We start from the raw sequence: 14,292 nt of genomic DNA on the forward strand, positions 1-14,292 counted from the left end.
GGCTATTGACTTAAATTAAAGAAATAATACCAAATGTAACTTCTGTAGTGTTGTGATAGTACACATTTCTCAATGGAGAAACAGTAAGGAAATTAATAGTTGAGGATACACAGAGGCCTCATTCGTCACTGTCAAAGCTAGCACAGCCATCTGTTGGTGGCTGCCAGCACCTACGGGATTTTAAGAAGAGACTCTACCCTTTGGAATGTTTGGGGGATACTAGGAATAGTAGTGCCTCTGGTGGAGGAACACTCCTTGGGCACTAATTTGTTCACTTGGGTCTCCAGCTACACCCAGCTCTCACCTGTGGCCACAAATAACTGTTTGCAGTCAACAGTGGCCATGCCCCACTAACCTGCTTTGATGAGCAGGCCAAGCCAGGTGAGGGTAGCTGATGGGTCTTTTACCCCCAGCAAGGTAGGGAAACTGTCTTTGTCTAGAATGCAGATGGTTCTGGTAGACTGAGCAGAGGAAATCAATTTGTGAGTAAACATCTATGAAGGCAATTCAGCAACATGTTGTGGGGCTTGGAGAGCATGACAAGGCATAGAAGATATCCTTGACATCCTCTGCAGCTAACGAAGTTCCCAGCTGTAATGATTCTTAGTACCAGTAGAATCTGGCTTCTGCTGCCCTGAGAGTGGGACTGCCCCCATGTAACAGCTTTCCCACTCAACCATTTCTCTCAGGTTTTTTGTTTTTGCTTTTGCTTTATCATCTTCATTATCCTGTTATCATCATTTTATCAGATCTCACCACCATTAACGTTCTATCATTAATCCAAGTCCTTTGGCGATGCGGGGGTTGGTGAAGGAATAGATGGAGATGACCACTTGGGCAACTTCTATTTCTGCTGATGATTCTACCATACAGTAATGAAGTCTGCTTTATCCTTTATCCGCTATGTCCGTGAATCACTGCTCACTGCTTCCCGCTTGTGAAGCACGAGAAGAGAAGCTGTACAGCAGAATGAGAAATTTTTTACCTGCTAATTTTGTTTCTCTGAGCAGATTCTCATGTCGTTCAGCCAACCATGATAGTCTGGTAAATGACTGGAATAGAAAATAATGTTTTTTCTCTAAAGAGAAACTTGAAGGCAATTATATAGTTAGGTTAGTTAATGTAATTTCAAGGTTTCTGAATGTTGATAGATTGCTGGAGGGCTTCCACAGTTTTGAAAATACTCTTCTACGAATTGAACAGCGGGGCTTAGATCTGGAGGCTTGAGTACTAATTGGATCGCCTCTGAATTCTACAGAGGAGATGCATTACTCATTTGTGATGAAGAGGAGCTTCTAACGAAAAATTAGCAGAGACAAGAAACGTCTCAATCGAGGAGATGGGTGATGAGTTGAAGCTTACAAGCACTGTGTTTTGGCCAGTGAAATACTATGGTACCTTGAGTGTAATTTCAGATGATGGATATAACTGTAAAGTAACACATTTTGCTAAAAGTAGTCTGAACTTTTCTCATCCCTTAAGTCCAAACACAGTAGGATCCTTTGAAGGGGAAAATGAGCAAGGAATAACTGAGGCTAAGGTAGTCATCTGAAAAAAAATCTGTCCAGTGTGTAGCATCAGCAAGAAATGTATTGAATTAGATGCTTGGGTGTCTGGAAAATGTACTGAATGTTGGAATGCTCTATTTGTAAAAGTATTATCGAGAATCCCTTGGAGTTGGGGATGATTATCTTTCACGAGGTGTCCATTTCAAATTATCGGTGGGTCCACTGATGGCTGATGAGGCCTATTCTGGAACTGCAGAATCTGCCACATTACAGATGTGTTTTTGAGTAGGGCGAGTGACTTTGGGGTATTAGAATGCTCTTTCTGTCACTTCCGTTCTTCTGTTACATATAGTTATATCTGGTTTTGGACGTGCTCAGTTCCCGGTCTGAAGCAGTTCCTCCATTGTAGTCTGTCATGGGTTATCTGTTCCCATGAATTGATATCAATGTTGTGTTTCCTCATATTGGTCTAGAGGATGTCTCTTCAACATTTTTTCTGTTTGAATAAGTTGAGAGAGTAGAAGACTTGCTTTGGCAAACTGGAATCGGGCTTCTGGAAAACATGGCTTGCCTGGTGAAATTGATGATAAATAATCATTACCTCAATATTCATAATACTGTATTAGCTTGTGAGAGAATGCTAATGTTAGTGTGTCTGTCATCACATTTGGTTGGAGAATGTTACATATACAGTGTTGATACTTCTGCAGCGCCTTAAGAAGTCTCCTCGGTGTTGTCTGTTTCAGACCACACGGTAATGTGGGGATCAAACAGTTTTAAATACTACGAGTTTGGTTTTGGTTCCAGTGTTGAAATCTTATAACACCCTCTTTCTCAGATGACTAAAAGCTTGGCTTGCACATTTGAGCAGGTACTGTATGTCTTCATCCATATCATACCAACATCTGTGAGAGGTAGCTTTGAAGTTATGGGATGTGTGGAAAATTCCCTATAGGGTTATCATGGCTCTGTACTGCTGGTGCTGGGAATTGTGCACCAGGAGCTTGCTGATGAAGGACTTTTTGTCTTCTGGATGTTAAGTGCAAGTCTCATTTTCTGATATGCATCAGCAAAGATGTGGATGGTTGCTTAAAGATCTATTTTTGAGTCAGCACACACTGCTGCACCATCAACATACTGAAGCTCAGCGACTGAAGATGTCAATTTTGATTTTGAATTGGAAGCCGCCAAAGTTGAACAGCTTGCCATCCATTTGGCAGATTAGCTACAATCCTACAAGCATCTTATCGGAGATATAATAAAGCACTGCAGCAAGGAAGATGGAGAAGAATGTCAGGGTAGTGACATAGCCCTCTTTAACACCTGTCTTATCCTTAAAAGGAGCCATAGTAAATGCATTCCTGAGGGTCACCGCTTGCATTTTGTCACGAAGGAGCCGAAGAATGATGACACATTTCGGTGGACATCCATACTTCAGAAGTATTTTCTTCAATGCTTCTCTGTTAATGGAGTCAAAGGCTTTTATCTGTTAAATTAATTCCAGGTATAGTGGTTAATGTTTTCTGCATGTTTCCTGAAGCTGAAGAGCAGTGAAGATAACATCCGTTGTGCCCCTAGATGGTCTAAACCAGGGGTGGGCAATCATTTTTGGCCAGGGGCTACTTCAAAAATTTTTGAAGTTGCCCTCGGCCGCTTCGTAAGGGGCGGGGCCAGGATGCTTCTGGACTTCCTCACCCACAGACCATGATTGGTTTGGGGGTAGGAGGAGCCCCTTTACCCCCCCCTTCCCACTAGGCACCTATGCCCCCAGCGGGGCGGGAAGAGGCTCCACACGCTCCCCCACCCCCAGGCCAATCAGCACCTGGAGGCGGGGGAGTGTGCAAAGCTCTTTGAAGTGCTGCATGCTCCTCATAGGGCCGGGGCAGGGTGAGGGAAGCTTTGCACGGCTCCTCCTTCCCTAGGCCCTGATTGGCTTGGGGGTAAGGGGAGCACGTGAAGCCTCCTGTCAACCTTCCCCCACCCTGCGAGGAGCACATGGAATTTCAAAGTGCCATGCGCTCCTCGCAGGGTGGGAGGAGGCTTCGCGTGCTCCCCAGGCCAATCAGGGCCTGGGGACGGTGGAATGGTGCAAAACTGCCTTCACCCTGCCCCCACCCTGCACTAGCATACGGCACTTTGAAGTGCTGCGTGCTACTTGCAGGGTGGGGGGGAGGACGGAGGAAGCTTCATGTGCTCCTCCCGCTCCCAGGCCAATCAGGGCTTGGGGACAGGGGAGCGCGGGATGTCTCCTCCCGCCCTGCGAGGATTGCATGGCACTTCAAAGCGCTGCATGCTCCTGGCAGGGCAGGAGGAAGCTTCTCGCGCTCCTCTGCCCCCAGACCCTAATTGGCCTGGTGGCGAGGGAATGACAGGGCCTTCGCAGGCCAGATCAAGCCACTTGGCTGGCCAGATCCAGCCCACAGAGGCCGTTTTGCCCATCCCTGGTCTAAACTCACACTGAGATTTAGGAAGAATGTCTTTGACAAGAGGAGTAGGATGGTTCAGAGATGCTAACAGAGAGATTCCTATATAATTTCCACAGTTGGATTTATCTCCTTTCTTGAAAATCATCACAATCATTGCACCTTGAAGTTCAAATGGGATTCTCCTTTGGTTCTGGGGTTTCAAAGCAAGATTATGTAGCGGTGAGGTGAGTTCCTCTCCCCACTGCTTGTAAATTTCATCATTGCCAGTTGCCTTGTTGTTCTCTGTCTGCTTAATAGCTCTGTACATGTCTTCCAAGATTGGAGGTTTTCCTAGTTGATCTCTGATCTGATGTTTGTAAGATGAAGGTGAAGACATTGCCATCAGTGACAGAATCCTGATGGAGGAGATCTTTGAGGTGTTGCTTCCAGCGTGTGTTCATGGTTTCCATTTTTGATCAGCTTCCCTCCATCTTTAGATCAAAGGGGATTGGACCTGGGTACATGGGTCATAAACAGTTTTAACAGCATTAAAGAAGTCACAGATATCTTGTCTTTCAAGTTGAAGCTCATTTATCTAGCCACCATCTATTCTGTATGTCACACATTTTTTTTTGGATCTCCAACTTCACTTTGTTGGTAAACTGACTTCTTTTGCCCGGAATTAATGTTATTGTTCTGCCAGATGTAGAAGGCCTTATGCTTATTCTCTGTTTGTAGAATAATATGCCATCAGCTGCAGTGTGGTGTCCTACTTTGGTTATTTCACTTTAAAGACAAATGAAAATGAAAAGTACGTATTTGTTTGTTTGTGTGTGTGTGTGTGTGTGGGTATATGAGCAGTACACAAGTGTTATCTGTTTTCATCGATATCACAACAAACAAATTTAATGAACAATATAGGGAAGGTAGATTGGGAACTTTCTTTCCCCTTTGCTCATACAGTCTTATTGAGAGGTGGCCCAGAAGACATTCTGTTCGCTCTACTTGGATGTAAGAGCATAGGTATCTGAATAACTTGTTGAAAGACAATGGACTCTTCAAGCTAAAAATCAGTTTTCAGGGTTGTTAAAGTTAAATGAAAATTCTGAAATTGAACTGGGAAGGTAATCCCTTGAGAGGGGAAACTGACATAGGAGTAATGGAGTGTCTTCCTTTGGAAGAGGCAAGCCCAGACAGTTGATAAAGGACTCTGAAAATGAAGCATCAAAATGAGAAGACTGAGCAGAAACTGGAAGGCGCAATAGCTAGACATGAACATATGGTTGGAGTGACTTCCTGAACTGAAAGATGACAGTTGTAGGTTGGTGGTGCACACGAATGCTCACTTCCCAAAGTGTGCATGTAATGAATGACATACAAGTTGATAATTTGTTTCTGTAAAATTTAAATAAATGTGGGGGAGTGAACCATTTTGGAAAAATGCGAGCTTGCTTAAAGGACAATTACATTTTCTGCAGTGATGGGTTACGTTTGGGTTATGGCCTAAAGTTAATATGAAACTCTTCAGTGAATGGCTAGTTTTGGGTGTGTGGATTAAATGAAAATGTGTGTTTTATTCCTGATGGAATCAAACTGTGAAATTGAAGACACTTTTTACATACCTATCCCCTTGTTAGGCCTATCCACTTGACAATTGATACTGGCTGTCAGTGGGCCTAAGGAGGTATTTTGGCAGGTTCATATCAGTCAGATGCCAAGGAAGCCTAGCCATGCTTATGTCATAGTCTGAGAGGAATCCTGGTGTAAAGGATCCTAATGTAGTTCTGTGCCAATAAATATTCCCTTGTGTCTGGAGAATCATGAAATCAAAAGATTAAAGGGGAGTTTGAGAGGTCATCTAGTCCAATCCCCTGTACCCATGGCAGGACTAAGTATTAGCTAAATCATCCCTGACTGGAGATTTTCTAACCTGCTCTTAAAAATCTCCAGTGACTGAGATTCCACAACCTCCTTAGACAGTTTTTTCTAGTTCTTAACTATCCTGACATTTGGGAAGTTTTGCCTAATTTCCAACTTAAACTGCCCTTGCTGCAATTTAATGCCATTGCTTCTTGTCCTATCCTCAGAAACTGGGAACCATATACACCACTGCTCCTTGTAACAACCTTTGATATACTTGAAAACTGTTCTCATGTCCCCTCTTGGTTTTCTCTTACCCAAACTAAACAAACCCAGCTTTTTCAGTCTTCTCTCATAGGTCATGGTTTCTAGACCTTTAATGATTTTTGTTGTTCTCTGGACTTTCTCTGATTTGTCCACATACCCTGAAATATGGCACCTAGGTCCAGACGTAGTACCCCAGTTGAGGTGTAATCAGCATGGAGTAGAGCAGAAGAATTATTTTGCATGTCTTGCTTATAGCACTCCTGCTAATATATTCCTGAGTGACGTGTGCTTTTTTTCCCAACATATTGCTGACTCATATTTAGCTTGTGGGTCACTCTGACACCCAGGTCCCTTTCTCCGCTACTCCTTCCTAGATAGTCCTTTCCCATTTAGTATGAAGACTTTTGTCAGTGGGCCGCTAATTGTGAGGCAGCTAATGACCTATGGAGCAGTACAAAGGTACCCAATGTAATGGAAGATGTGGCCATTCAGTAATGCTTCATGTGGTTACACCTGGTAAGCAGAGATGATATTGGTCTAGATTCTAGGCAGACTTTGTTCCTCCCTAAATCCAAAGGCTGCTTCTTCAGAGGCTAAAAGGCTTGTGTCTTTAATGATACGCAAGTGTCCGACTCTCCCTCCCAACCCACAACTTATGAACTTCCTGGGGGAGCAGACAATTCTAGCTTTGTCCAGGGAAGTTAAAACTCATTAGCCCATTCCTCCCATTTTTGGTTGTGACGTTTTACATAGGTTTCCATTAGTGCTTGTCACTGAAGTGAGGCTTAAGTAGGGATTTGTGTAGAAGGGATAGATCACAGTCCAGGGGCAGGATGGATGTGAAGCCATAGGCAATAACATGGAAAAGGTAGAGGAGAGTGGAAGAAAGGAGCAAAGAGCAGGATGGCAACAGAGGCTTAGCATGGAGAGTGTGGGAGCGGGAAGGTATGAGAGCTGAAGATGAATCCTCTCCATTTTTAATTTAAAAAATAAAACAAACGTCTTGCATCATAATCTCATGAAGCTTGGTCAAAATCTCGTTTATATTATTTCGGGGGGCATGGAAACACAAATGCACAATGTATTGTTAATTCAGTTACTCTAGGAGAACAGTCTTCCTGCTGTCAAGAAGTAAAATGTCCTAGGGAGCTTGTATAGTGTTTGTAAATGAATGTGCATAACTCTGAGTTAACATGCATAATTACTGTGACGGGGGGCTTACGGCCCTGTGGGTGGAGCACGTCCTGCCCCTCCACCCATACTGGGCATGCTCCAAGTGCTGGAACAGTATAAAAGGAAGTAGCTCAGCTCAGCCTGGGCTGGACACCAGAGGAGGAGGTCCTGGGGCTGGAGGTCCAGAGATCAGGAGCTCCAGGGAGAGGCTGGTGTGGCAGACCCAGAGACCACGAGAGCATCCCCACACTGACACTGGTAGGAAGTGACCCAGGGAGGGCGTGGGAGTGGTATCTCCCATCCGAGTGAGCTCAGCATGAGTGAGTGGTGAAGCATTCCAACACTCACAGGGCCTTGGGTTGGGCCCCGGTGGAGTAGGGTGGGCCTGGGCAGCTGCCCCAAACTATTGACTGTGGCTCTCAGGCTGTGCTGCCCTGAGCTGAGGGCTGCCCTTATTGATGCTGGCTGTTAGGCTGTGCTGCCCTGATTGAAGAGTCGGTACCATTAAATCTTGTTGCTGTTGACTCTAGCCATTAGGCTGTACTGCCCTAGACTGAGGGTTGTTTTACTGACTGAAAGAGATTGCTGGCAACCTGGCTAAATGGTGCCCATAAGCTGAGGTACCCTCACCTCAAAGGACAGGGTGTGCATACACCACGCTAGTGACAGCCACATTTGTAAGAGCTACCGATTGCTTGAACCCTGCTCTTTAACCAGGGAATCTGCAAGACACAGACAGCATGAGTCGCACATTAGGAGCGCATGTTACAAAATTTAGTAAAATTGAACTTGACATGCTCAGTGATCTACAACAAACAGAATTCAGCAGGAGGACCTCAATGATAAGTGTTTAAGTGACGTGGAAAAAATAACTTCATCTGAAAAGAGGAGAGCTCAGTGTCTTTTAAGATTATAACCAGACTAGGAATGCACGTGTAAATTTTGAACTACCTCAAAAATTGAAATGGATTCTTATGTTTGATAATAGAGTGACATTTTTTCTTGTAAATCTGCTTTATTCAAGTCACTACATAGCAATCAGGGACAAAATCCAACCCGAATTCTTAAATCTCCGTGACCCACACTTTTCTTCAGTGATTACTTGAACCAATATTTTTCTGCTACTGTATGTCTATCTTGGTACAGTTATTAATGCATTGAATTTAGAGAAGGTAGGAGTTACTGGGCCACAAGGACATTAACCTAGATTAGTTTGTTAAATAGCTTCCTTAAAAGTGTATTTTTTGCACTTGTCAAATTGTAGTTTTGATTGAACTGTTTTAAAAAATACATTTCTTTGGAATCACAAAGATGGAGAATTAATGTTGACATTTAAAAAGAGCTGGCACAAAATAAAAACAGTATTGCTCTTAAGCATTTGTTCTCAGAAGGTAACATCATGCTACCCTTGTATTTGTTAAATCATAAGTTTTCTGGGACCATGTGCTATTTCTCAGCTAAAATGGACTAAAATAGCATGTTGGATCTGCAGTATTGTGAAATGATGTAATACTTGGCTTGGAGAGTTAATTTACAGGTAATGAGTAGGAAGTGCTCACTGCCAAGCCAGGGGATTAGAGTCAATAATTTCTGCTGATTTTTTTTTAAAGTTCTAGCCCTTCTGCTTATGCAGATGAATATTGACATGCAAACCAGTGAAGTGTTGTCTTTTGCCTCTGGAAACAGACCTCTCCACTGCTACTGCTCAGAACCTTGCCAGGAAGCAATGAAGTGAAATAACTAGACTCTCATTCATTCATATTATTGCTGATAAGACACATTCAGGCTGCAATGAAACTATAAGGAATCATGTCAATTTCCTGCTAACACTGTTCCTGAATGGTGTGGGCAGAGTAAGTGAAAGGAGAGAGGAGGTTCCAAAGAAGGAGGCAGGTGAAGGAATAGAATGGAGTCTTTTCCTCATTACTTGTAGGTGCTTGGGTCCTTTTCGCTATACTTCTTGCTGTAGCTAGAAGGCTTGGGGTAATGGGTAAAGTAAGAAGTCTTTGGAGCAGCCAGCACTCATGTGGGTTCATAAGGAAGAAAGAGAAAGTTTCTTCTCTTTTCCAATAGCCAGAGATGACTGATAACAGTCCTAGATAGGAGCTGATATAAAAGATGCAGTCCTGGTTACAACATTTACGTATCTTGCCAAGACTTGCACTTACTAATCCATAGGTGAATATGGTACTCAAGGAGAAATTAGCAGAGGAAAAGTGTAATACTTTTGTAGTATTAAGTCTCAAACTAGGCAACATACATAAATGAAGATTTGTTTCGGGGTACACAGCACATAATAAAATAGCTGACAGTGGTCACAACAATAGGGGAATTATAAAGACTCAGAAGTCTACCCTGAAAAATCATTGTAAAAAAGACATGAATGACTCCGTTTGTCATTCAACATTCAATATGAAGTACAATTTCTAAGTTCAGCCAGTCACTTAGGTTAAATCTGGGCTTTTCCGTTCTCATGCATTGTTTTCAAAGGATTCTGTAGGCCAGAGGAGTGCAGTCACTTAAGCTTGTGCAACATTGTCTTCAATAATATTACACAGCTTTAACTGACAAACTCACTAAACCGTTTTTTTTGCTGCACAGGACGCAGTATTTAGCTCACTTCTATCTGTGAGGCTAATGGGAGTAAAAGGTTGTATTAAAAAAGCAAAGAATCCCTTTCCCTATGGTAAGAGGATGTGACAGAATCTATACAAGGAGCAGATAGACCGAGTGAGTGAGTGCCATTTTACACAGTTACTCTATAGAGTAGAAAAGCCCTTTTGATTCTAGCAATGTAAGTTTCTTAATGCTTGCAGTGCTAACAGTTTGTATTGGACATGCTAGTTTGAATCGTAACTGCTGGAATAAATTGAGCTGAAATCATCTGTAATCTTAGAAGATTATCCACCAAAAGATTATGGATGGAGTTCTCAATTTCACAGTTGTTGGAAGCTCTGGAAACTGCTTTAGAAGGTAGTTGGTGGGAGCCCTGTGGATAGGGAAAAGGGCTTCAGGTCTTACAGTCATTGCAAATGTTGAAGGAACTCTGCTTTGAAATGGGAATATATCAGAAAGTATGAGGTAACTTGAGTACCTGGCAGCAGGGGCCACATGGACAGTTTATGGCAGGCTTGTGTGGGGTAGACTTGCACTCCAGGTTGCATTTTACTAATGGTTTGTGGAGACTATTCATACAACCAATAATTATGCTGTTTATCTCAACTGAAATATTCAGTAGATGTTCCCTTGACATGATATGTGAGGCTGTAACTTTCTTGAAACAAAATTGGATGTAACCGAATAAACTAGATACTTTCCATTCTAACATGTGGGGAAAAAAATGGATTTGTAGGGAGTTAGTTAAAACCCAGGGGTCAAGGGGAAGAGCACTAAAACTCTTATTTGGATGCTTACAAGAGGGAAAATGAGTTTCTACATTGGAAAAACTAGCAGTTATCTGAGTCTCAATTCTTCCTAAGAGCACCGAGGAAGATGAGTCTTGAAGCCAACAGATCTTCCATTCTCTCTGGGAAAGTCCATTTTGTCTTTGCAAATCTACTAAATATTTGAGAGAGTTTGTGCATCTGTCTCCGTGTGCATCTGTTTGTTTTGTTCAAGAACTCTTCCTAAACAGTAAGAGCTAGGAGCACAAATTCTGTATATAGCTTCCTCTTACCATAACTTAAAGCAAGGTAAGGGCTTAGTTCTGTCATGACAATGATATGTGCATGGAAACAGAGAGGGAGGGCTGTGATACAAGGGACAGTTGTACTCTTGAATGACCACAGGGGGCAAGCAAGTGCCTCAGCCCTGGGACGCCAGGCTGTACGGCCGCCACTGTCCTGGGCTGCTCTGTGGAGGGTATAAACTTAAGGCCTTGAAAATGAGTGTTTTCCTGGCCATCGCTTGGGCAAAGCCAGAGTCTCTGAAAACCACCCCAAAACAATTTTTGGGGGGATTTGTTGCTAAAGTTTTTCCCTTCAAAACTTTGATTGGATTAAATTTATTTTCCTGATACTAGAAATCCGATTGACAATAACTGAGAAAGAGATTAAAGAAGTTTAGCCTATTTAGTTTATCCAAGAGACATGTAGGGAGATGAGTTGATTATAGATGAGTAAGTGCCTACATGGATAGAAGACTTGATAGAGGGCTTTTTTCAGACAGACATAACAAGATTCAGTTGCTGGAAGCTGAAGCTAAGAAATTTTAGACTAAAATAAGGCAGCGAATTATTAGAGCAGTTTACCTAGGGACATACTAGCTTCTGTCACTTGAGGTCTTTAAGTCCAGATGAAATCTCTCTCCAAAAGACAAGCCCCAGCTCAACAAGAAGTAATGGAATGAATGTGGGAGCAATTTGGTGAAATTCCATGCTCTGCGTTGTGCAGGAGATCAGACTGTTTGGTCATCATCTCTTCACTTTTCATAGACTCAGACTTGAAGATGAGGCTGAAATCTCCTTTTCTTGGAAATCTTGGCTACTACCACTTCCTGAATAGTATGCTCCTAAGGAACATGGCTTTCCTGCGAAACTAACATCAAAATGGATTAAATCCAGTAGAGAATCGTGAGACCTTGCAAACATAGAGTATCAAGATTTTTAGAAGTCTAGGATTTTGAGAATCTATCTTCCAAGTGACCTGATCCTCAGAGGGTAGGTACTCTGAGAAATCAGGCCACCCTCAAGAGTTTCAGGTTGGACACCCTAAAAGTGAAACATGCAGAATCACTTCTGAAAGTATTGACCATGTGATCTAAGAGTGCATGTTTGTAATTTAATTTAATTTAGTTCTGTCAGGTGAAATTACAAAAATGTGTATGTTTGGGGGCTTGATTGCAGAGGGCAGAAAGTGATAGCAAAAAAAGATTGAATGGCTCTATGTTCCTGTATTACTGACAAATTGAGTCTATTGAATTCCACAATTTCACGGTTTTTATACATGTAAAAAAAGTGAGAAAACACATATTAAAAGGATTTCTTTTCTGGGATGCATTCTAATATTAATCTCATTGTACCTTTGAGATTACAATGTACCATTGTGAATTTCCAAATTAAAGATGGTGGCTCGATTTTTATTCTTTTCAACTTTGTGGGCTTTAATGTTTCATTGTTCGGGTATTAATCATTCGTATTCAGGGTAACTACCTCACTATGGACTTGATTATCTCTTTAGGATTTATACCTTTCTCTGTGTGAAATTCCAATTGTTTTAGTTCCTGAAGCAAGTTTTTCCTGGGAAGTGTATAAATACTATCAGGACTCTGATAATTACTAATTTACATACTGATCTTTTTTCCCTGTTTTTCTTGCTAGATCCTGGATTTGAGCATTTTAAGATAGCAGAAAAATCCCATGGGAATTGGATCAAGCTCTACCTAGAGGGTAATAATTCAGAAGTCCTCTTGAACCTGGGTAAAAAGGTCCTTAAGCAATATTTAGAGGCTCTGAAGATCTTGAGTTCTTCACTAAGCAAGCAAGTGGCTCAGTACGACATGTATTCGATGACTGTGGGGACAGTGATAGTGCTGGAGGTATGAATTGATAAGTTTGGGAAGGCAGTTCTGTGACGGCATTGTCTATGCTAGGTCCCTTTCCATCAGATGTTCTTGTGAATTCTTGTGAAGCATAACTTTGATAACACATCAAAATTATTTTATGGGCTAAGGGTTAGGAAGCTTTGGGTACAATCTGTTCAGTTTATGCTTTCTCTATTTTGATAATTACAGCAAGTATGCAGATGTGCTCCAGTTTAAACTGTCCTTGTATCCATAAGCCCTGGAGCGGACAAGGTGCAACAGGTTGGGGAAATAGAGGCCCTCATGGCATGCCCCCCCTTTCACAGTATTTTTTAAGGACAAGGTCACTTTGCAACCACACCACACATTTTTGCGTAGTCTACTCTGAGTTCCATAGTGATAGAAATGTAGCCGTGTTAGTCTGGGGTAGTTGAAGCAAGTGCTACATTGTCCTGCATTCTGAGTTCCATATTATCCAACCTATTCAGTTGCCAATCTTCTATCCTAAACTTCACCTAGATAAGCAAGAGGCACTGTTGCATACCCTTGACGTGGTCGTCTATCTGGATAGGGCTGAAGCATTCAGGAATACCCCCCATATTGTTTGTCTTGCTGATAGATCAATCAAAAGGGTCTGTAATCTCTAATCAGACATGCGAACTCTACAAGGTCCCTTTCCTCTTCTGTGGCATTTCTCAAAAATGAGTCCATTATATAAATGTCTAAACTGCTACTTGGTCTTCTGTACATATGTTCACTGACCACTGTGTGATATTTCATGACTCTACTTCTGATGCTATGTTCAGCTGAGATGTACTGTTTTCCATACTTGATTCAATTCCAAAGCTCCTTTCTCCTCAAAGGGAACTGCTTGGAAGTCACTTAGAGTGGAGCACCCATAAAGGACTCTTTAAAGAAGAAGTGGCCACTCATTCCGGGCAATAACTGTGGTTCTTGGAGAACTGTGCCCCTGTGGGTACTTTCTTGCCCACCGTTCTTCCCCTCTGCTTTGGAGTTGTGTGTTGTATGGCTCCATGGTAGAGAAGGAACGGAGGGTGGGTTTGCCTGCAAAACGCTATACAGCCTCTCCCCGACTTATGAACCGGTTACTGACCAAGCACTTGGTCCGAAACTCAGTTTGTTCGTAAGTCGGACCCCATAGAGTTACACGCGGCCGCGCTGTTTGTAAGCGTGGACCGCGTTCGTAACTCAGGGTCTGCCATTTACGACAGCTTTGGTCATAAATGCGAACGGTCTTAAGTCAACTGTTTGCAACTTGGGGACTGGCTGTATAACAATGACAAGGGTCACAAGACTAATAGGTGTGCATGGGCCGAATGGGCACTGCTATGAGAGATCTCCATTCATTCAAATCCACAGGGGGCACAAGTGCCCCTGGAGTGGAGCTCTCATGGGGGACATGTCAGAAAGAACGATAGTTATTGCTTAGGGTTAATAATCCTTTCTTCATACTTCTAACCATATTTCGTAAGCCCTCTTGGTGCAGGGATGCCATTGAAATCAGTGGGAGTTCTGCATACCGAGAGCTTGTAGAATTT

The 14,292-nt window shown here is 42.5% G+C and overlaps 1 protein-coding gene across 2 annotated transcripts in view; it reads left to right on the forward strand.

Moving 5' to 3' along the window:
• Positions 1 to 14,292, forward strand: part of PIGG (phosphatidylinositol glycan anchor biosynthesis class G (EMM blood group)) — a 100,087-nt gene that overhangs the window by 41,994 nt on the left and 43,801 nt on the right. For both annotated transcript variants that reach the window (XM_075931310.2, XM_075931309.2), the window contains one exon: positions 12,531 to 12,748. In XM_075931310.2, coding sequence (XP_075787425.1) covers positions 12,531 to 12,748 — 218 coding nt within the window. The remainder of the gene's footprint in view (positions 1 to 12,530; positions 12,749 to 14,292) is intronic.

Source organism: Pelodiscus sinensis, chromosome 6 (assembly GCF_052426305.1).
Source record: "Pelodiscus sinensis isolate ZL-2025 chromosome 6, ASM5242630v1, whole genome shotgun sequence".
Classification (NCBI taxonomy): domain Eukaryota; kingdom Metazoa; phylum Chordata; order Testudines; family Trionychidae; genus Pelodiscus; species Pelodiscus sinensis.